A 23,836-nucleotide genomic window follows, 5' to 3' on the forward strand; every position below is an offset into this window, starting at 1 on the left:
TTATATAGACTTAAGCCTAATGTCTGGGAAGTGTAATCCCTTGAACTCTTAAAGAAATATACTGATGACTTTCCTCTTAGGTTATACTTTCCTTTTGAGTGTATAAGACCATACAGTTGGCTCAAATAAATAAATTTATTTTTACACTTAAGATCATTTGAGGATCTGTTCCTCAGGGGTCACATGGGCTTGGGAGGAGCTCCTGGCTCCTTTCTTTTACCAGTTCCATCAATGTGAGGATAAGTCAAAGGTCCTGCTCGACCATGTCTGGCTTGGAAGCATGAATGAGATGTTTCCTCTGAGTTGATCCTCCTCTTTGTAGACTGGACACTGGTTCAAGTCCATTTTGTGGGGTCTCCATGGCCTCCCTGAACAAGAGGACAGATGTCTTACCATAGTAATAGGACATTTTGAGAGATGTTCCCTAGTCCTCTGGAACTTAGTTGACCTTGGAGGGCAAGGGGCAAAAACTGTCCTTTAAATCCCTCTGACCACATTAATATAGGCCTCAAAGTATGGCTGTTAAATATCTGATAAGGTTAGTTCCACTGGTCTGGTACTTTTAATTATCATGTGCTATGTAGATAAACCTTGGGTTAAAAAAACCAAATATTTTCAGATAAACCTTGACTAGATATATATTTTGTTCCTTAAACTAGTTGACTAAATTATGACCACAGAAATTTTAAGATTATGTGTATATTATTTTTATCTCATCCTTTATATATCATAACAAACCTACACAGACCCTCATCTCTTTTTTTGTTTTATATGTTAAAGTTCTGAATGTTTCCTTTTTTTAATGAGCTAAAAAAACAGATTGGACTAGCCACTAATTTAGAGAAGCAGTCTTTTAGAAGATTAGTGAAGGCAAAGAATAACAACCGTATAAGAAGGCTGCCTTGATAAAGGCACCCCCTCCCTGCCCAGGCTGGCCACCAGAGTTCCATCCCCAACATCCACATAAAAGTGGCAGGAGAGAGCCAACTTTACAAAGTTGGCATCCGATTTCCACACACATGCCTTGGGATATGCATCTCTCTCATCATCATAATTTTTTAAAAGGCTACCTTGTGATTTACATTATTTTTTTGGTGTTTTAAACTTCAGAAATAGGTAAAAAGTCTTTTATTTTTTTGTTATTTTTATTTTATGTGTATGAGTGTATTGCCTGTATGTAGGTAAGTGCATCCATGTCATGCAATGCCTGCGGAGGACAGAAGAGGCTGTCAGATCCCCTGGAACTGGAGTTACGGACAGTTGTTAGCTGCCATGTGGGTGCTGGGATTCGAACCCGGGTTTTCTGCAGGAACAGTCAGTGTTCTTAATTGCTGAGCCATCTCTCCAGCCCCAAAAGTCTTAAAATACATACATTTTAGAATGCTAGATAAGGCTTTAAACTGCTTTGTCTAAACTGATAGTTTCCTGAAGAAAGGGTCTCTTCATGCTAGGGATGGAAGTGTAGTCCATTTTTGCAATTATGAAGAAAGGATGTTAATAGAAGTCTGGTAATTTTTGGCTTTGAAGGATGGGCTTTTTTTGATTGATCATACTATTAAATGTGATTTGAACATCAGCCAAGTGTTGATGAGAATATCAGTATCACAATCAACATCAGGAACAAAACTTCCCCTCTGCTCTTGAGAGCTGTCTTTTTTCTCCTCTCTCCTATCACTAGACTGTGACGCCCAGCCCCTTACTTCTTCCTTAACTCTGTAAGTGAACCTTCATGAACCTCACTCTGTTAACAAAAATGGATGTCTGCCTTTCCCTGCCTTTGATTGTGTCCTCAACCTGCTTGGAGCCTACTTCCCCAGCCTGATGTCTTTTTTTTTTTCCCATCTGTAAAATTTCAGAAGCCATTACTTGTCTTCTTCCAGCATGTGGTGTAGTAGACTGTAAGTACTTAGAGGCAGTGTCATGCTTTCAGTGTCTTTATGTTGTCCCAGCAGGGCTCTTCACAGTGTCTGACACATTGTTGGTGTTCAGCCAGGACTTGCTAAATAGATATATGACCCAATGTCAGGATTATTTTTTTCATGTACTGTTTCTATTCTGCGAGCTAGTTTGACTTGCATGATCTTGGGGGGGGGGGGGAAGAGAGAGAAAGAAACATGACTCAGTGGTTAAGAGCACTTGCTATTCTTGCAGAGATTCTTGCAGAGGACCCAGGTTCAGTTCCCAGTACCTATATGGTGGCTCACAACAGTGGGTCCATAACTCCAGTTCTGGTCTCCACAGGCACTACATGCATGTGGGGCACTTATATACATGCAGGCAAAAGTCATACACATAAAATACTAAGAAAAAATTAAAAATGAAAAAAAAATCCAGCGAAGAAACTGTGGATTATATTACCTGATTATGAACTGAGGGAAACTTATTTCCCTTCTGTGGTGCCGCCTGGGTCAGTCATGCTTTGCCAGGGGTGATGTTTTCCTTCTGGGTTGGTTGAGTCTGTTTACTTAAGACCCTTTAAGTTTATGTCAGAAGACTGCTGAAAACAGATTCTAGTGGCAGTGTTCCACATGTTTTCTTCATGGGAGAGGGAGCCCAGGCCAGGAAGACCCACACTAGGTGTTTATGGGGGAGCTCAGGGACACTCAGGTAAGAGAAAGTGTTGAAGTTGTCCAGACCCCTCTCACCGTGTCCAGCAGCTCACTGCCTCACTTTGCTTTTCAGCTCTAACAAGCTTGAAGAAAGGATATCTGTTCATGTATAATCTTGTGCAGTTCTTGGGCTTCTCCTGGATCTTTGTCAACCTGACAGTGCGGTTCTTTATCTTGGGAAAAGGCAAGTACAAATTTCAGGGCCACTTTTTCCATTTTTCAGTAGTTTGGTTCCATTATTCACTTGAGAAGTAGCATTATCTGCATTTAAAACAAAGTCACCCCTCACCCCCAGCATTTCCTACCTTTCCCTGAGCTCCCGAGTTTTCCTAGTTCCTTGTGAAACTGGCTGACTGGATATTCTTTCCCTATAAAGTAAAGGATCAGGCTTAGCCTAGAGATTTCACCTCTGCAAATGTGTTCTAAGGAAATAAGAATGTAAGGAAAGCTTCTTCAAAAATGAACACATATGGCATTATCTAAGTTGATGACAGTTTAGATTATTGAAATGTCTGTGTCAGTGAGGAATTTCTGTGGAGTAGTCACTCAGTGGAGTGTTGTGAAGCTTATCTAAAAAGTTGATAATAGCACAGAATAGTACTTATGATAGGCTAAAATTAGTATATAAATTGATTTTCCCAGTTTTATCTAGCCATATAAAAAGAAACCAAACTAGTTTGCAAACTAGTATATATGAAGAGATTATAAAGAATACAGTGCTTTCAGATAGTTTGAATATAAATCACTGAAAATTTTAAAAAATTCTTTATAAAAGTATGGGGAAAATATAACCGTATTAGAAAATGTAAATTCTGTTGGAAGGAAAAGTAAAGTCTTGTAGACTGTCTTATTCTTCAGCCCTAAATTTTCCCACCAGCAGAAGGTGAGCATAGTTAGCTCTGGAGCCCTTTGAAAGAGGAGGGACTTTGCGTTGTTTTTCCAGCCTTCCCATTGGAATGCTGCACAGCACTAAGACAGGCCAGCAAAAAAGCCTCAAATGCCTAAGATCTTATACTGACTTGTGACCAGAGGTCTTCATGTAATTTACATAAGGGGGGACAAAGCAGGCCTCAGGCAGTTATTCTCAGACCGCTCTTTTATAAGTACAGATTTAACAAAGTCTGGTAGAAGAAAAGTAAGGACATTCAGATACATAAATTATTAATGTGTTTAAACTAACATGGGTGGGTGAATTCTGAGTGTTTTTACAAGATTGCTGGCTATAGAGCTTAGCAGTAAAGGTGCTTGCTGCCATGCCTGATGACCTGACCTGAACTGTGGAATGGTGGAAGAAAAACTGACTTCCACAATTGTCCTCTGACCTCCGTATATACGCCATAGCACACACTTTCAGCCACTCCCCCAAGATAAATGTAGTAAAAATATGACTGCTGGCTAGTAAGTGATCCAGTCCAAAAGCTGCCAAGTTGCCAGGTGTAATGGGGCAGGCCTGTTGCCTTGTTAGTGATAAACTTTCAGCTATAATTTGCTTTTCTGTGGAAACTCTTAGTTGTGAGGATTTAGATTATAAATGTATAGATAATGATTGTGTCTCCAAGTGGTTTTCATTGGGGGTGGAGATGCCCAATTTTGAGATACCTGTCAACTGTTGTGGTGATGCGGAGGCACAACTTGCAGTCAGTAGGCAAGGCTAGGAGTTCCATACCTTCTGCAATGTGCAGGACCAGGGACTGCCCTGCCTAGAATGTCAGTGCTGCCCTGGTGGAGAAGTGCTGTAAAGAGAAATGTGAGCAGAGTTAGGGATGGTTGTTAGCCGCCATCTGGGTACTGGGAATTGAACCCGGGTCCTCTGCAAGAGCAGTAGTGCTCTTAACTGCTGAGCCATCTCTCTAGCTCTCCCAGATACATTTTTAAATAGAAGGGGACATGGTAAACGTGTTCACTTTCTGGAATAAGGGAGTCCTCCTTTCTGGGGTCCCCTCTAGCTTAGGTTAGAAACATGAGTCTGACTGTCAGTTACCTTTCCCAAAGTCTCTTTCCTGCAAGGAGTTGTTTAGTTTGAGAACTAATTTTGTTAGAACTCACCAGTTGATTCACCTTTGTGTGCTTGTTCCCATAGAGTCCTTCTATGACACATTCCACTCTGTAGCAGACATGATGTATTTCTGCCAGATGCTGTCACTAGTGGAGACCATCAATGCAGCTATTGGAGTCACAAGCTCTCCAGTGCTGCCTTCTCTCATCCAGGTATTGAGTAGTTGAACTCAAGGGTGAGGAATGAAAGATTTCGGTATTTATTTACCCAGTAGGTATGTCATAATTTACCAAAATTCATTTATTAAACATACCTATTTACGTAGAATAGTACTATTTTATTTTAACATGAAGGAAAATTGTAAAGCTCTGATATTTTTCAAAGCATTTTTTACTATTATGGGCCTATTACATTATTTATAATATATTTGGGAAATGACAAAATTATAAGGAGCTTTACGTCTAGGAAAATTTGATTTTCAGGCAGGAGTAGATAAACCTACCTCTTGTTTTTTTTTTGTTGTTGTTTTTTAATTAAAAAATTCTTTTAAAATTATTTTTATTTTATGTGTATGAGTGTATTGCCTGCATGTATGTGAGTGCACCCATGTTGTGCAGATCTGCAGAGGTCAGAAGAGGACTTCAGATTCCCCTGGAACTGGAGTTAAGGACGGTTCATAGCCGCCCTGTGGGTGCTGGGAATCAAACCTGGATCCTTTGCAAGAGCAGTCAGTGCTCTTAATCACTGAGCCATCTCTCCAGCCCCCTACCTCTTGTTTTGATCAAGGCATTCCTTCCCTCTGGGATTCCTTCGGTAATGTAGGTGGCTCTTCTGGTTGGAGTTTTTTTTTTTTTTATTGTTCCCACTAATACCTTTGTGCTGTTTTCTCTGTTGATTACTGTCAGGAATGGGGCATCAAAAGCTTTGATTCTCTTTGTCCTGCTTCTTAGCTGCGTGGTCACATACTGTGATGTCTATGCTTCTCAGCAGCAGAGGCAAGCAGATTGTTGCTTAGTCTCTTCTCGGTACTGACTTTTTATAAGCTGGATGCTTTTCTAGTCTCCCAGCTGTGCCACTCTCGTTGTGTCAGTTGTGTGGTAAAAGGTTGAAAATATAGCAGACTTTACTATTTTTTGTTTTTTCTTTTAGAAGAGGCTGTTCATTTAGTTTAAAAAGTAAAAAGGGACAGTGGATATGGTAATATGGAATAATACACCTTGTATATTAAAGACTATGATAGGTAAGAATTGAGGGACAGTGTCTGGAGTCAGATGGAAGGGAGAGCCCTGGAATCACCACATCTATGTAGGAGCTGCTATTCATGGATACTGTGGGAGTAAAGCCTCCTGGGCCTGGGCAAGGCCATGTACCTGAGTAGGCATTATTTTAACTTGAAAGGAGCTGAATTTATCATAGTAGGTTGACTGGACCACCTAACACATATTGTGGGCTGACTATGCACAGAATTAGAAATAGTCTTTGCCCTTGAGGACATGAGTAGCTAGAGTGCTGAGGAGGAGTAAATAAAAAGCAGTGAGGAGCAGGAGCATAGGAAGCTAGGGAGAAATTTCCTTCTTGTTGCTGTTTTAAGAAAGATTAAAGCAGCTAGATACCTAACCAAAGTGGTTTGATGAAAAAATACTTCTGTTATAAGGTGATCTTGAATCAATAGGATAAAATGTGTTTACTTGGCTTTGCAAAAACACTATAAAGAATTCTGTTGCAGGAAATACAGCAGATGGATGAGCTTTTATGCTAATAAAACTGAAGTGACTGGTGGACTATCTAGAGATGAGTACTGATGTTCAAAACACGAATTAGAATTCAATGTTACACCATTACAAGGTGTGAGAGATGTAAAAACTCAGGATTGAGATTGAAGTAGGGAAGTCGGTAAGAGAGCCTTCCCCAATACAGATTCTAGGGCGCCCCATGTGAAGGTGAATTAGAAATGAATTTGCTCCCTCCCTGCTGCAGTCTTAAAAAAGTGTCTCAAATGCTGGTCCTGCTAGAGGCAGGGGAAGCACTCTTAAGAGACTGGTGTAGTGGCACAGGCCTGTGATACCAGCACTTGAGAGATTAAGATAGAATGAGCTTGAGTGTAGGCCATCCTAGAGTACCTAGCGAGACTCTGCCTCAGCAAGACAAAAGACAAAAAGAATGTCTAACCATGAGTCTTCCAGATGATCTGGGATATGAATTCATGCCTCCTTGGTGTTTCAAACATCTTCAGGTTACAAACCTGATTTAAAGTGATTCTCAACCACTGTTACCCTCAGATTCCAAAAGAGGTGAATACAGATCTTTTCTGTAAAAAATTGCTTTTGTCCAGCCCCAAAGAATTTACAGATTTGTTTCCAATGAAAATGAGAAGCTTCCAAATAAAAGTTATAAAAGCTAAAGAAATAAGGCACTGTGTATAAGAACCAGCAGAAACAACAGACTATAGCAACAGACTTACAAGAAGTACAGATCTGAGAATTATCAGAAGCAGAGTAGAAATAATCATGTTTAAGGAGAACTTGGCTACTTGAACAGGAAGAAAATAAAAAATATAAGCAGATCTAAAAAGGAGATAAGTAGAAATTCTGTTAATGAAAATTAACAAAATTTAAAATTGAATGGATAGTTTTTAAAATATATTAAACATAACTGAAGAGAAAATTAGTGAACTGGTTGTGATATAGAAAGTATTCAAATAGCACAGAAAGTATACATATATAATTTTCTTGAATTGTAAAACTCAGTATTATAATGATGTTCTTATATTTACCTATAGATTAAATTCAATTTCAATCACAATATAAACAGTTTTGGAGTATGCTAAGAAAATTATAAAGTTTTCTGAAAAAGCACAACTTAGCATTATTTATAATGCTACAGATACCTGTTGATGCATGAATGGATAAGAAAAACATGGGCTATTATGCAGTCTCAAAAATGAGAGAAATTCTTATATATGCTATAACATGGATGGATCCTGAGGACATTGTACTGATTGAAGTAAGCTGGCTTCAGAAAGGCAAATACTGTATGATTTTACTTCTGTGGGGCATTTAGACTACTCAAAACCAGAGGCAAATAGAATGGTGGTTGGGAAAGGCTGGGTGAATGGAGAGTCACTGTTAAAGGTGTCACAGTTTCAGTCTTAAAAGATGAAAAAATTTATGGGTATACGATAGTTATACAACATTGTGAATGTATTTTTTAATTTACATTTTTAAAATATTTTACTGTGCATGTGTGTGTGCATTCATGTGCCACAGTACACATGTGGAAGTCATAACTTGTTTGTTCTTTTCTTCCACCACGTGACTCCCCAGATTGAACTGGGGGCGGGGTGAGATAAAGCATTTGTATGGAGTATGCACACACACACACACACACACACACACACACAGTATATCTGTAAGAATGTAGATATCTGCATATGTACATATACAGATACACACAAATACTTTTTTCTCTTTTTGTTCTTTTTAATAGTTTCTCGGAAGAAATTTTATTTTGTTTATAATCTTTGGTACCATGGAAGAAATGCAAAACAAAGCTGTGGTTTTCTTTGTGTTTTATTCATGGAGCATGATTGAAATTTTCAGGTGAGTAAAATGCCTCCCTCTCTGGAGCAGCTCTGTTCTTGAGGACATTGCTGCCTTGACAGTATCTCATTTGGTTTGGGACTAGGGTTATTATATATGTGGGAAATCTAGTTGTATTAGCATACTCTGCAGAGGCACAGCTTAATTAATTAATTAATTTTGGGGTTTTTTTGCAACAGGGTCTCCCTGTAGCCCCAGCTGGCCTGGATCTCATTATGTAGACCAGGCTGGCCTCAGTCTCACAGGGATCACCTACCTCTGCCTCCTAAATGCTTGGATTAAAGGCGTGTGCCACTACACCCAGCAATTAAAAAATTTATTTTTCTTTATTTTTCTTTTATGTGTATGAGTGTTTTTCCTGCATGGATATAAGTGTACCCATGTCATAAAATGCCCATGGATGCCAGAAGAGGACATTGGATCTCCCTGGAACTGGAGTTACAGTTATTAGCTGCCATGTGGGTGCTGGGAACCTAACATGAGTCCTCTGCAAGAGTAGCCAGCATTCTTAACTGAGCCATCTCTCCGGTCCTGAGGCAAAGCTTTTTAAAGCATCAATTGGAGCCTAGTAGCAGCCTGGGCAGTAGGGAGCAGAGAGAACTAGAGAATGAAAGCTCCACCTCACTACAACTTCAGGATCTTGCTGTTGGAAAGACCCGAGGCCCCATCTAGAAGGGAAGTACTTGAAAAAGTTAAAGGAACCCAAGGCTGAGGCAGCAGTCCAGTCAGATGGACTTAGTTAATGACTTGTCAAGGAGATTATAGATAAGAATCTTTCATGAAAAGAGTACTTTAGTTTTGAACTAGTTTCTTATCTGATTTTTTTTCATTCTGAATTTTCAGTAGGAAAAATATCCTTTTTGGAAGGTTGATTCAGTATTGGTATGGCGGCACACACCTGTAATTCCAGCACTCAGGAGGCTGAGGCAGAAGATTTACCATGAATTTGAGATTAGCCTGAGCTACAGACTGAGACTCTCTCTTGAAAAAACAGACAAAAATTGATGCAATTAATCCATGTTCCTTTTACCAGAGCATACATACTCTCTTTTCTCGTGTTGATTCAGATGGAGCCAGGCTTTCAAAGACTGGTTTCTCAGCTTTAGAAAGCTGAGAACATTGGACCCCCTGGAACTGGAGTTTTATATGAAGCTTTATATGGTGCAGTCAGTGGGAGAACAGGCAGTAGCTGCCTGAACCATGTCTCACCTGTGCTGGTCTGTATCTCTCACATGCTCAATGCAAAGCTGAAACAGATCAGAGGTCTTAATATTAACACTTGGTAAGAAGTAAATTTCTTTAGAGTATTTCTGATTCTAGATTATCGGCTTTTCATATAATTTTGAGAACAATTCATTTTTCCAGAGACAGAGTCTGGCATCTTTCTACCCACTAGGAGCATAGATGAGAGCTAGGAATAAAGCCAAGAAGGTTCTGGTATATATGCTGAACAAAGAATGTTCCTGGGAGACCTACACTGAACCTGTCAGTAAAGAGGGCTCACATCCTTAGAGGAGTTGGAGAGTGGTCTGATGGGAGTTTGTAGGTAGCTAGCCCAGGATTGTAATTCTGTTCTGAAGCGGCTACTTGCTGCTGATGGAAGAACAGTTTTTTCATATTTTTGAATGATAGTCTAGGGTTGCATTCAGAACCTGCAGTGGCTTTTAACATTGAAACTCCTTACTCTCGATAGGTATCCCTTCTACATGCTTTGCTGCATTGACATGGATTGGAAGGTGCTCACGTGGCTCCGTTACACTATGTGGATTCCCTTATACCCTCTGGGATGTTTGGCAGAAGGTATTTTCAGAAACTCTAGGTCTCAGAGTGTAGCTCCCAGGAGTGTCCAGGTCGTTTATGAGGCCTCTTCCAGTGCTAGTTTGACATAGGATATTGGGCTGCTCAGGGATCCCTTTCTTATGGCCTCCTACATTTCTTACACTGACTACTCCAGGGACATGGAGCTTGTTTTGCAAGTGTGGAAGCTGGGTGGCCATGTACTGCATGCTCTGTAGTACATACATATTTTTTAAAAGATTTATTTTATCTTATGTGTATGTGTGTCTGCACGTATGTGTATGCACCCCTGATGCCTATGGAGGCTAAAAGAGGGCATCAGATACCCCTGGAACTGGGTTATGGACTGTTAGATATCATGTGGGTGCTAAGAATCCAACTCATGTCCTTTGCAGGAACAGCCAGTGCTCTTAACTGCTGAGCCATCTCTTTAGCCCCTTACGTATTTTTAGTCTTCCAAAGCGAAGTCATGTTAGTAACTTCATTTTATTCAGATAGCTACTGAGTGAGTGGGTCAGGTAGGGACTTTTCTCCACTTTGTAGATGAAGTCCAGTGTCCTCTTACTCTGTTGATGATGTGCAGTGTGAGAGGAGGAAGCATCTCCTGCAGTCTCAGACTGGAAGTGTGAGCCTGGGTTGGACGGCTTCATGTACTGGTTCCATTTGCTTCTGACAAATTCCCCTTTCTGTTTGCAGCTGTCTCAGTGATCCAGTCCATTCCAGTATTCAACGAGACAGAAAGGTTCAGTTTTATATTGCCATATCCAGTGAAAATCAAAGTTAGATTCTCCTTTTTCCTTCAGATTTATCTTATAATGTTATTTTTAGGTAAGTATTGGCGCTTCCACACACATACTTTTTTTCTTGTCACTTCTTAGAGGGTAAAGCTAAATGATTCAGAATTTTCAAAGTCCTTATTAGAACTCTCCTTCTGAAAGAGTAGCTGAGATTAGAGATTTTATTTGCAAAAACGAACCTACCACAGGACTATGCTAATAATGTCTGGAAATAACTTATCCCAGATCTACAGTAGCTGAATTGTTGGTCACTAGGAATTTATCACATATATAGGGTATTGGGAAAATATCATATGTGATATTTTTTGCTGAAACAATGTCCATAAACTCTTTTACAACAGAATAGGACACTAGTACAGTGGTCACACCCATAGTACTAACCTACTTGGGGGGCTGGACAGTTGATTAAGCACAGAATTTGAGGCCAACCTGAGCAACATTGTGAGACCCTGTCTCAAAAATTTAAAAAAGTTAATGAAGTAAAATAGAGCTCATGTTCCCTCGACTGGAGTAGCACACTCTTATCCACATGTTGGAGGTGCTAATACAGCTGGCAAGGAAGGATGAAGGCGTTGAAGACCTCTGAGCAGTCCAGGAGTTGGAAAGTGCCTGTTGATGGTGACAGCCTGCTTGTTAAGTTACACTTGCATAAAACCACAAATTCTACCTTAATTCCTACAAACTAGGAACTAAAGAGAACAAGAAATAAACCTAAATTATTTGAAAACTTTCCTAACTCTAAGGACACTTTACTTTAGATTTTGTTCTCTCCCCCCCCCCCAGTATATTTGACAAAAGACTCGAAGTAGTCCTAGTAAGCATAGCTGTCTAGCTCCTGGCTACAGAAGGACGCAGCCACCATACCAGTATATTCTTAGTGTGTAACAAATTATTGTGATTTAGCAGCTGACAACACAAGCATGAGGACCAGGAAGTAGCTTAAGCGGTGATTTTGAGTCTATATCTCATGAAATTTTAGTCAGACTGTTTCCTGGGACTTCAGCTTCTACTTGTAGATTTTGTAGGGTCTGGAGCATTAGTTCTGAGCTCACTCTTGTGGCTACTTTCAGTTTCTTGTCATAGAAACTCTCCATGTGGCACTCTTGACATAGCTTTACCCACAGTAGGTGATTAGAGAACCAGAAACTGTAGAGTCTTCTGTAATCTAACAGCAGAAGTGTATGCCATTACCCAGACCAGCTGGTATAGTGCAGAAGGGACTGGGACTGCCCAGATACGAAGTGTCTAGACAGTAGGGACCATTTGGATCATCTTAGAGGCTGGCCTCTCCAAGCAGTGAGAGGAACACTACAAATAGCCTGAGACGCTAGAAAGCCTGATAGCCTTGGTCATCTAATATAGCAGAGACTTAATGCCCCTTAGGAGTCCTTCAGGGTGTCAGCCTGTAGCAGGTGTATAGTTAAAGAGCACTACATTATAGGTGTAGGCCATTGGCAAAAGATTATAATTTCTTGTTTTCTGTTTTGGACCTTGAAGAGAGTAAGCTTCAATTTGTAAAATGTACTCACTAAAAGAGCTTCTTACCCCTATTACTGTAAAAATTGATTACTGTATCTAGACTCTATGAAGTATGCATTAAAAGAGAAGTAGAATAAATATTGGAAAGACACTTAAAATACCTTACTAAAAAAGTTGGAGGGGCTGGAGAGATGGCTCAGCAGTTAAGAGCACTGATTGCTCTCACAAAGGACTTGGGTTCAGTTCCCAGCACTTACATCGTAGCTCATAACAATCTGTAGATCTAGTTCCAGGGGATCTGACACTCTCTTCTGGCCTCCAAGGACATCAGGCAAACATGCAATATAATTACATACATGCAGGCAAAACATTCAAAAATATTTTTAAAGGGGGATAGAAATATTTTAATATAGATTGACCCTAGTCTCTTTTCTTTGTATTTTTGTTGTTTCATTTGCAAGATCTTATGTGCATATTTTCTTATAATAAATATATTATTATTCAAAACGATGCAAATTCTGAATTCACATGCATAATTTTAAAAGTCTTAACCAGCTTGCATATGTTTATAAGCCAAGCCATTTCATTTTCTTACAGTAAATCTGTAAAGTATTTTTATCCCTGTTGTACAAATGAGGAAACGGAGATGAGGCTAAACTACAGAACTTACTCAGTGGTCAAGGAGGATTCAGATTTGATTCTGACTCTGAAATCCTGTTTCCTCACTTGCTGCACTGTGCTTCTGAAGAGTCACATACCCTTTGTTGCTTACTACATATTCTTGAATGGTGTTTGAATTTCAAATGAGGTTATTTCTTCACTTCTGATTTGGGCAACTCACTGTATACATAAAGGGAAAACCAGAAAAAATGTTGAACTTTTTGTTCCACTATTTAGTTATGAATTGTATTGACCACCACGTCAAACATTAAAATGCCTAAAAAATGAGATGGGCAGTCAGATGAATAATTGTAGGTATGGGTTAAAAGATAATAAAAAGCTAATTTAAATTCAGGTGATGTCCACTATACAAAGATTTTATCCTTGGCTGAAAACTTCATAAAACTTGGGGAAAATACAGTTATCAGCTCTTGGGGAAGGCTGGGTGTCTCCAGTGCAGTATTGCTTTGCTGGTGGGTTCTAGTTGTACTTGAGCAGCTGCAATGAACTTAGTGCTCTGGAGTATGGAAAACAAACTAGACAGATATCCCACCCTAAAACTTCTAGTTACAAAGACTAACATTTCTAATCAGCTTTTTTTTTTTTTATTTTTCAGGATTATATATTAATTTTCGTCATCTTTATAAACAGCGCAGGCGGCGCTATGGACAAAAAAAGAAAAAGATGCACTAAAGAGAGATTTAGATAGCTTCTTGCCAGTTTGAGCCTAATCTATGATTCTTACTGTTTTACCTTCTTGTACTGATATGTTTTTTTAAAGTGAGGCTATCTTCCCTTCCCCAGTAACATTCCTAATCTACTGTATTACCTTAGCATAGCACTTGCATGACTTGGATCCCTGATACCCAACAACAGGTTTATTCCTGTGTATTTAATTTATGACAATGAGACTCAGCCCTGCCTCTTAGGTCCAGCCTGCTCTTCACTTACCAGAGGCATTGTCTCAAGTGTTTCCTACAAAGTACTGACCATCCTTCCAGCTGGGGTTTGTTCTATTCAGATATTGCTTGTGGAAAAAAAACAAAACAAACAAAATAAAAAACACCTAAAAACTAACCCCTCCCCCCAACTATATTACTCTATGGAAGGTTGTCAAAGTGGCTCAGGCAGGATCTATTACATTGTGTACTCAAGGGGTTACTTATGCAATGGGGTAGCATTGACTTTGAAAACCAGGTAGAGTTGGGCATTGACAGAACATTTCTGAGTCAGAGTGGGGCTGGAGAATACTTTACATCTGATGGGTTTTGGTCTATAAACATTCATTACTAGAGCATTTACCAGCATGGGCGTTGAAGAGGCAGTGATTAGAGAAAGCAATCAGAACCTTGGAACACCATGATCACTTCATTCCTACTTAAATTAGAACTGTCTGTAGCACTGGAGAAGGGGAACATTGCTTGGAAAACATTGAGATTATAAGTTCCAAATGTAAATGGCTGCAGGGGTCAGAAGGGAACAGAGATATGTGGGCCACACAGGCAGGAATTTAGTGGCTGGTGATGCAGCAAATGGAAACATTAGGTCAGACAAACCTCCAAGCTGTTCTGAGCTATGCTCAGACATAGTCTACACATCTCCAAACTGTCTTGAGCTGTGCACACAGTCTATGTATCCTGGGCTTGCCAACTCCATTTTCTTGTGTATTTCTCTGAGTGGTGAAACTACTTTTCTGAACCTCAGTCACCTTTTTTTTTCTTTCTGTTGTTAGGTTGCTTTTTTTCTTTTTTTTTTTTTAACCTGTCTACAGTAGTCCCCTGTACACAGGGAACCTGAGGTGAGGAATGACCAGCTGAGCCTTTAATAAGGATTCCTGCAGGAAACCCACCAGAGGAGGGGCTCAATCTAGACCTTATGTTGGTCACTGTACAATACATCAGTTTCTTCTATCACATTCCATGTAAACCAAGGAAAGTGAGTTAGTGACATTTGGAAAAGAGAGCTTAAGGCCTAGTGATTTTCCACTCTGTCATGCCCTCTGCTCTTGGGGAAAGGAAACTTGAGTTGGTGCTGCCTCACTGAGCCCAGGGTGGACACTTTGACCTGAAGCAGCTGATCAGCATTAACTGGCTTGTTTGACATAAACCACTGAAGGGTATTTTCCAAGTCTGCAGCTTGTCAACAATTGTTGGTATTGACTTCTAATGTTCTTTCAGCTGGCTGTGGGACTGGGCAAGTCAGCTTTGCAGCAAACTGTGCTGCATCCTTGTGCAAAATCCCATGTTCTTAGAGCTTTTTAGGATCCCCTTTGTTGCTGAGAAAGTGAAAGATTGTGTATTTCTATTAAAATATATTTACCATCAAAATACTAATAACTTGTGTTTAAAGATTATTTTCTAACTTTCAAATAGATAAAGCATTTTGTTCAGGCAAAGTATTGTTTGTGTTTGGCATGTTAAACCAAAAGCAGTTGCTCTGGTCGAAACCTGATGGAGTGCTGAGGACAGTCACAAAGCCACTGGGACAGCACTGCTGGCTAGAACCTGGTTTGAACAGTGTTAGGACCAGAAGTCAGTATGGAACCCAAGAAATTTCATTACTTGGGAATCTGACACATTGAATGCTGCATTCTATTCAAGTGACAGAACAAACCAAAAGACTATTTGTTTCTAAGTGAAATCATTTTATAGAAAATCAAGTACTTCATTTTCATTAAAAAAATGAATAGAAATAATTTTACACATTTGTGGTTGCTGTTTAAAAGTTTGTAGCTCAAAATATACTGAAATCACCTTAATGTTCCACTGTATTTAACAAGTTCTAAGGAAAGTTCTAAAACTTAGTGGAATTGGGTTTGTACGTAGCAAGCCCCAGACAGTCTTGACTGCTCATCCTAAGCACAGTAGTTTAAAAATGTCCTTCTAGTTGAGACATAAGCCTAGAGAAAAGTCAGTTTGAGGAAGTCAGAAAGCCCTTGCTGGTCAGGCTTCCCAAGGAAGACAAGGGAGGTCTGTCCTCATCAATTGTCCAAGCTTCTCAGGAGCTGTTCCATCATGGGAGCAAGGATGTCTTCTGGGCTTAATGACTGAGTCCCATGTAGCTGCAGTTACAGTCCTAGCCAACCACTCTTTAAGACCTTTCTCAGACTGTTGCAGAGGCATCAAACTAGCAAATGTTGTTTTTGAGGCAGCCGCAAGGCCTTTGGGTGGCTGTTCAAGAGGTGAACATCCTGGAAAGGTTTTCACTCTAAATAATTTTCAGATGAAATGAACAGAGAAGGAAGACTCCAAAAGTCAGCATCACATTCTTTCAGTACTGCTCCCTGAGAAGTCTGTATGCAGGGGTGTAATATTATGGTCATAAGCAGCATACTCTGAGGTGCCCGTGCTGGCCAGCTTGAGCTGCTGGGCTGCGTGGGTGAGCTGGAATGCTGCATCGGGGTGAGCTGTGTCAGGCAGCAGAGTGCACTCCCTCTCTAGCATGTCGGCCACCCCTTTGAGCAGATCCAGGAAACCAAAGGCCAGAGCAGCCTTTCGTAGACGGTTCAGCTCCTGAAACAGACAAATGTTCTGAAATGTGTCTCATCACACACTTCTGAGTACTCAAAGTAAGTTCTTTTTGATTCTCAGCTTTTAGGAAGCATTTTTGTATAAACTAAGAATAGTGTGATGGCATAACTGGCATATGGTTTCTAGAGTGTGCCCAGCGTCTAGATTAGCCAATGAGCTGACTGACCACAGTTAAAGTGCAATTATGTCAAATGTGGTAAGCACTTTGCATACAGCATTCACTCTCGGGAGGCTTAGTTTCTCCAATATTCAGGCGTGGGAAAGGCTTGCTCCAAATCTCAGGACTCTTAACAAGGTGCTGCCCTGATGACTTGGAGTGAATGACATATAGAAGAGTCAGATCAGAGAAACATGAAGTGCCCCATCAGCCACTCAGTGGTCAAGCAGAAGCCTCTCTGGTCTCAGAGGCCTTGTTTACAAAGTGAGGAAAATGCCTTCCTCATCCACTTTCCAGAGGCCCTTTCTACTTCTCATGCGTAGTGATGGTCATACAAAACCAGGAAAGATAAATGACCACCTCTCTATCTTCAGAAGGCCACAGTACACATAGTCCATCTGGAACAGACTACAGCAGGTGTGTGTAGAAACTGCAGAGACTGGGACTGAGATGAGCAGAGAGCAAAGGCCTGTGTAGATTATGGACTTGGAGATCTGGGGAGGTCTGGCTGGCTGAGAAGCGCTCTGGTTGAACCCTGATTAAAGCTTTGTATTTCTCCTGATTTCCCCAGATTGCTGGTAATTAGGTTTGAAGACAATAGTGATAAAGGTAATAACACCCAGGCAAAGTAGTATGTTCTCAGAAGAGGTGCTAGCCTAAGGCTGACTGTGCAATATATTTTAAAAATCAGCAGGCTAGGACACATCTCACACTGCACTTAATCTAATTCAGCCAAACCCCAGAAGGACAAGGGGGAAACAAGAGTTAAGACTAAATGCCCTCAACTCTACCCCTCCCTTGCTACTTTATTCCCTCCACAAGTGGTTCAGGATTAGCTAGGCATGATTAGGGGCCATTCGTTTGCTAACTCACCACTGGAACTTCACTCCTGGAAGCAATAAATGTTTGGGGGCAATTCTCCATCTCAGGAATCACATGCAGTACTTGCCTGGATTGGCCTTGATACCCATGTGGGGTGGGGGGTGTGTATGTTTTCCACGTGTGTACGTGTGTGTGTGTGTGTGTGTGTGTGTGTGTGTGTGTGTGTTTTCCAGGGCTGTGACCCACATCTCTAACTGCTTGCTTGGGCTACTCAACAGGAGCCTCCCACCACACAGGACTAGGCCATCAAGCACTTCCAGCTGTACTGACTATAAAGCAGGACCAGACCTTTCACTTCTAACATTACTGATGGAAAAACTGAGGCCTAAATTCTAATCCCTGTGCCTGTTCACACTGCCACATCCCCCCCATACTACTGTGAACATGGATATAAGGCCTATTTGTAATTCTGACAGTCTCAACTTATAGAATCTATCTGTAATTCTGACAGTCTCACTTCATAGAATCTCTCTATAATTCTGACAGTCTCACCTTATAGAATGTCTGTGTTTTTTCAGGGAGCTTCCTTGCATTTCTTAAAATCTTCTGTACATCCGTCTATGAAAGGTAAAAATAATTCAACATTAGAATTCCATGTTATGGGGCTGGAGAGATGGCTCAGCAGTTAAGAACGCTGTTCTTGCAGAAGACCCAGGTTCGAATCTCAGCACCTACATGGCAGCTAACAACTGTCAGTAACTCCAGTTCCAAGGGATCCGATGGCCTCTGTCCTCCATGGGCATTGCATTACACGGGTGCACTTACCTACATGCAGGCAATACACGTATACACATAAAAATAATAAATATTAAAAATAGAATTCCATATTAAAAATGGGGAAAAAAAATCAACAGTTTTAAAGACATAAAAATGGGGACAGATATCAAGATAAAGATTCCTTTTGAGTTGATGTTAGTGTTCTGTTCAACTCTGGTGAACACCTTCCTTTAAAAATCTTGATGGGATTAAATCAGTTGTCTCACAAAAATAGACCCAGTACACCCAGACATCCATGGCTAGCCCACTGATAGGGAAAGAATAAATAACTGGTATTGAGATAATTTAATGAATGCAAAAGAATGAAGTTGGACATGTAACGCACAGTATGTATAAAAAGCTAACTCAAAATGGATCAGAAATCTAAATACATGAGCCTAAACTATAATGTCTCACAAACAGGCAAATCTTCAGGATCTTAGATTTGGCAATGATCTCTTAGTTATTATACCAAACAACAAAAATAAAAAATTTTGTGCAACACAAGACCCATGCAAACTTAAGCAGACAAAAACCCAGCACAGAAGTGTGGAAATGAGCAGCAAGCCCCAAGCTTAGATGAATTATTGGCAGCTGATTATTGCTGGGTGAGGAAGAGCTGATCTTCTTAAAGGGAGGGACTCTAGATAGGCTGACTAGAGCCCAGTGGATGAACTTGCACTGAGGGACATCTGGGGACACTAACTTTACATGATAGGCCTTAACACAACAGAATGTATGAACTCCAGTGTGTGTGTGTGTGTGTGTGTGTAGGGGGTGCCAATGATTTTCTGTATGAAATACACAAAAATTCAATATAAAGTTAAAAGTGCAACAAAGAATGCAGTATGAAATATGTGAAATGCAACTCACAGAATGGAGAAAAATGGCAAATCATGTATCTGCTAAGGGTCTAAATAAAGAACCAAATGACAATCCATTTCAAAAAAGGACAGAGGACTTAAGTGGACAGTCCTCTAAAGCTGCAATCAGTAAGCACATGAATGGATGAACTATATTACTAGTTGTTAGGGATACAAAATCAAAACCACCACAATACAGCATTTCGTACCCTCTACAATAGCTAATTACGAAAAAACAGTATTGATGAGGATGTAGAAACTGGAACACTCCTAACACTGCTGGTGGGAATGTAAAATAGTGCTGCCACTCTAGAGAAGGTGGCAGTTGCTCAATGAGTTAAATACAGACGTCCTGAAGACCCAGCAATCCCGCTCCTAAGGATGTACAAAGTACTGAAAGTGGCCATTCTTCCTGCTCTAGGGGGTTCTTTTCTTCTCATGATAAATCAACATCTGCTCTGCTTAGGTGTTAAAAAACTTGTACATGAATGTTCATAACAGCATTATTTACAACAGCCAAAGACAGAAACAACCCAAACATCTATCAATGGAATGAATGAAAAAAATGTGACACATTTATACAGTGGAGTATCATTCAGTCATAAAATGGCTCCAACACAAATCTTGAAAACATTATTCAGCCAAACACAAAAAGGTCACAAATTGTATCATTCAGTTTCCATGAAATACTAGGCAATCCAGAGACAAAAAAGCAGATTAGTGGTTGTCAGCAAGGAGAAGGAATATAGTGACAGGCATAGGGTTTTCTTGTTTGGAACTAGAAATACTGATGAATGCATACACACATATGCATAAATAAATACATAATTAAAAAAATTTTTTTTTTGTCTTTTTGAGATAGGGTCTCCCTGTAGCCCCAGCTGTCCTGGAACTCACTATGTAGACCAGGATGGCCTTGAACTCACAAAGATCCACCTGCCTCTGCCTCCCAAGTGCTAGGATTAAAGGTGTGCACCACCACGCCTGGCTACTAAAAAATATTTTATTTTTATTTTATGTATATGAGTGTACTGCCTGCATGTAGGTAGGTGCACCCATGTCATGCAATGCCTTTGGAGGTCAGAAGAGGGTGCTAGATCCCCTGGAATTGGAGTTACAGATGGCTGTCAGCCACAATGTGGGTGCTGGGAATTGAACCTGGGTCCTTTGCAAGAGCAGCAAGTGCGCTTAGCCACTGAGCCATCTCTCCAGTCCCATACATAAATATTTTTTAAAAAGGTAAATAAGGGCGCCCTCTTCTGACCTTGGGCATTACACAACATGGGTGCACTTACAGGCAAGCAGGCAATACACACAGACATAATAAGACTAATTTAAAAAGGGAAACAAAAACATACCCCCGGCCAAAACAATTTTATTATCCTTCTAACAAAGAAGTGTTTGGGCCAGGGATGAATGAGGAAAGAGACTCTGATTTTTCCTTAGTCTGTGCAAGATTGGTTCAGTTTCTAGGAAAGGGCTCAGAGCCCAAGCAGTCAGCAAGCTACTTTACTGCCTGAATGCTGCCTCTCACCTTGCTGAGGTTAGAGTAGCTGATAGAAAAAGTGTAAAAAGGTGCTCAAAGGAAAAAAGGGGTTTCCTAAGTGATTGTTACAAACAGGAATAAGTGACTAGTCAATGGAAGGAGAAAGGTCCCCGAGTACCTTGCCTGAATGCAGCATTTCTTGATAACATTAGCTTCCTATGAAAGTGTTTTCGTGGAATTAGAAACCGTGTTTTACTGTAGGGATAGAAGAAATAACCAGATGAAGACTTAGACATCTTTTTGAACTGTCGTTAGCTCTCCTCTAAGGAGCTGTACACATACTTGGGTATGTTTTGCTTTTTGTGACTCTCTTAGAGAAGACCATACCTATGCTCTTGGGCATGTCTTTCTTTCTGACACCTTTCTTTTAACTGTCCTGCTTAAGCCTATATTAAATTATTAAATTGCAACTCTGCTTCATAAACAAAACAAAACAACAACCAAAAACCCCACTGCCTTATCATGTAAAGACTTGGCGGGGGGGTTGGGGATTTAGCTCAGTGGTAGAGTGCTTGCCTAGCAAGCACAAGGCCCTGGGTTCAGTCCTCAGCTCCAAAAAAAAAAAAAAAAAGACTTTCAGAGGGGGAATGGGGTGTGGATATGATCAAAAGACATTGTGTGTGTGTATATATATATATATATATATGACATTGTGTACATGTATGAAATTCTCAAAGAATACAAAACATATTTTTTAAAAACTCAATACTGGGAAAGTACATCTCTCTGGAAGAATTTTTTTTTAAAAAAGCTATACAAGGCATTTGCTTCATCTTTGACTTTAGTAGGAAGCTCAGAACCAAACTCCTCAAATACAAATACAATTATCATTTTGCCTCTAGTTTCAGGCACAATTGTTTCCATTCTCTCTCTAGGTTTGTCATTGCTCTAAATCTTGTAAAAAATGATTTTGTCATATATGCGTCTTACTGTGGGCCATCTCAAATCTCTTTGGGAAATAATGACAGACATTAGAAGTAAATGGATTACACAGTATCAAAGGAAAGGAAATCAAATCAAAGGTTGGTTTGCCTGCCCACCCAAACGCCTCCTCCTGCCCCCAGTGGAAAGCAATGTGAATAGTATTTGTACCTGCAGGCCACTAGGTTTGATCCAGACAGTCACATTCTGGGCATAACTGCGCTTGTTTTTGGGTTGCAGGGGGAATGGGCTTTTATTGTCGTCCTCACCATAAGGGTTTTCTTTAGCATCTTAAAGAAAAAGACATTTTGAAAATGAAAGCTGACAAACTCAGTTACATTTCCAATTAGCCTAGCAGCATTTTGAACCACTCCATCATTAATTAAGAAAATACATTAACTCAGTCAGACTGGAGAACCTGTTCTCAATAGAAAGCCACTTATGTAGGAGAGATCTAGGAATGTGAAAAGGCTTAATGTTTTTAAAGTAATTAGCTTCATATACCTGCTTTATATATTAGGGCCAGAGAGGGCAAAACACATTCACTATAAAAACACATTATTTATAAACATACATACCACAGTTCTATGTATTCTAGCCCAGAACTCTTCAGCCAAATTCTCTGTGGCACTGGAAATGCCCTACATTTGTGCTAATATGGTCATCACAAGCTGAACACTTGACATATGGAACTCAATTTTTAATTTAATTTAACTTAAATAGCCTCATGTGGCCAGACAGTGTATGTCTAGACATTAAAAAAAAAAAGAAAAAAGAAAGAAAAAAAGAGAAAAAGGAAGTTAGGTTGGGTGGCAATCCCAGCGCTAGGAGATTGAGGCATGACTGTCCTGAGTTCATGGGCAGCCTGAGTTATAGTATGAGAGCCAGCCTGGGTTACAGTATGAAAGCCTCTCTCAACACACATACACCATATATATGTAAAATTTTAAAAAGTAAATTATAGGGCTGGAGAGATGGCTCAGTGATTAAGGGTACTGGCTGCTCTTGCAGAGGACCTGGGTTTGATTCCCAGTACCCACATGGTGGCTAATAACTATCTGTCACTCCAGATCCAGGGGATCTGGTGCCCTCTTCTGACTTCTGAGGGCACTGCACGACGTGGGTGCACTTACATGTGGACTACACTCATACACATAAAATTTAAAAAAAAAATAAATTATAGAAGAAACACCTTCAACTTATGAAGAGCACTCATCATGGCTTACTAAAGCTATGGCAGTTTTATAGCTATGTGGATCAGCAAGGTTTGAGTCTTCAGTACCTGCTTCCCAAGTCAACGAAACTGCCACAAATTTACAAAGCACAGTTATATCTAATGGCTCTTTTTATTTTTCTATTACCATGGTTTAGCCCAGACAGAGCAGGGATCTTTCCAACCAGTTCTGGAAGCTTAAGTTCCTTGCCCAAATATTAATGTTGAAAACTAGAATTAAGCCAGTTTGTCTAACTGAGCTTGCTCTCTACTATTGACTTGGTCATTAATCAAAACACCTTCAGGCATGGTAACTCGCACATGTAAACCCAACACTTGGGAGGTTAATGCAGGAAGACTGCTGTGAGCTCAAGGTTAGTCTGGGCTAAATGGATCTAGCTTTAAAAAAAAATCAGAAACAAAACCCTCAAACAAACCCAACACCTTGCTACTGGACCAGAGTACTTCCATCAACTGTGCATAACTCCACTAAAAATACTGCCCCAACTTTTCAGACATATTTCTATTAATACTTATCAATATATAAGCCTTTTTAGTCAGGCTGAAGTCCTGCCAGTCTAGTCCCACATAATATCCTCATTTCCAACTTCCCATTACTCCCCTTGCCTGGACTGCTCTCCCATCCCCACTCACTTTTTCATTACCTATAGTAAGAGCCCAGTATATAACATGAGAGCGCTAGGAACTGTGCCTAGAGGAGGTATTTTTCTGACTTTAAGGAACTTATAAAGAATAATTAGTCTTTAAAAAAAAAAGGATGTAGGTGAATACCAAAAGAAACATGTGACTCTCTCTAGGACAGAACTAGAAAAGATATAAAAAAATGTAGTACTGTTGTACATGTTCTGCTTTGAAAGCAATGAAAAGCGTCTGCCAGTAGGTGTCTATTGTGTATCATGCACTTCATACAAACTTCCTGTTAGGGTCTGAATGCGAAACGTTCCCAGTAGCGCATGTGTTTGAGCACCTGGTCCCCAGCTGGTGGTACTATTTTGGGAGGCTGTGGAACT

The 23,836-nt window shown here is 40.1% G+C and overlaps 2 protein-coding genes across 5 annotated transcripts in view; one reads left to right on the forward strand and one right to left on the reverse strand.

Annotated features, from left to right (window-relative positions):
- Hacd3 (3-hydroxyacyl-CoA dehydratase 3) overlaps positions 1–14,014 on the forward strand; it is a 45,991-nt gene extending 31,977 nt beyond the window's left edge. Inside the window, exons 6-11 of the mRNA XM_008836322.2 lie at positions 2,683–2,793; positions 4,690–4,817; positions 8,092–8,204; positions 9,898–10,004; positions 10,698–10,829; positions 13,554–14,014. Of these exons, the coding sequence (XP_008834544.1) occupies positions 2,683–2,793; positions 4,690–4,817; positions 8,092–8,204; positions 9,898–10,004; positions 10,698–10,829; positions 13,554–13,630 (668 nt within the window). The 3' untranslated portion in view covers positions 13,631–14,014. The remainder of the gene's footprint in view (positions 1–2,682; positions 2,794–4,689; positions 4,818–8,091; positions 8,205–9,897; positions 10,005–10,697; positions 10,830–13,553) is intronic.
- Positions 14,015–14,674: 660 nt separating this feature from the next.
- The window catches only part of Ints14 (integrator complex subunit 14), a 32,547-nt gene continuing 23,385 nt past the window's right edge, over positions 14,675–23,836 (reverse strand). For 3 of the 4 annotated variants that reach the window (XM_017798989.2, XM_017798990.2, XM_008836323.3), the window contains 3 exons: positions 21,764–21,882; positions 17,999–18,064; positions 14,683–16,449 (listed from right to left, as the gene is read on the reverse strand). In XM_017798989.2, coding sequence (XP_017654478.1) covers positions 16,198–16,449; positions 17,999–18,064; positions 21,764–21,882 — 437 coding nt within the window. In that variant the 3' untranslated portion in view covers positions 14,683–16,197. Of the gene's footprint in view, positions 16,450–17,998; positions 18,065–21,763; positions 21,883–23,836 lie in introns of all 4 variants that reach the window. The other variant, XM_029564997.1, reaches the window with a different exon arrangement.

Source organism: Nannospalax galili, unplaced genomic scaffold (genome assembly GCF_000622305.1).
Source record: "Nannospalax galili isolate Female #2095 unplaced genomic scaffold, S.galili_v1.0 scaffold54, whole genome shotgun sequence".
Classification (NCBI taxonomy): domain Eukaryota; kingdom Metazoa; phylum Chordata; class Mammalia; order Rodentia; family Spalacidae; genus Nannospalax; species Nannospalax galili.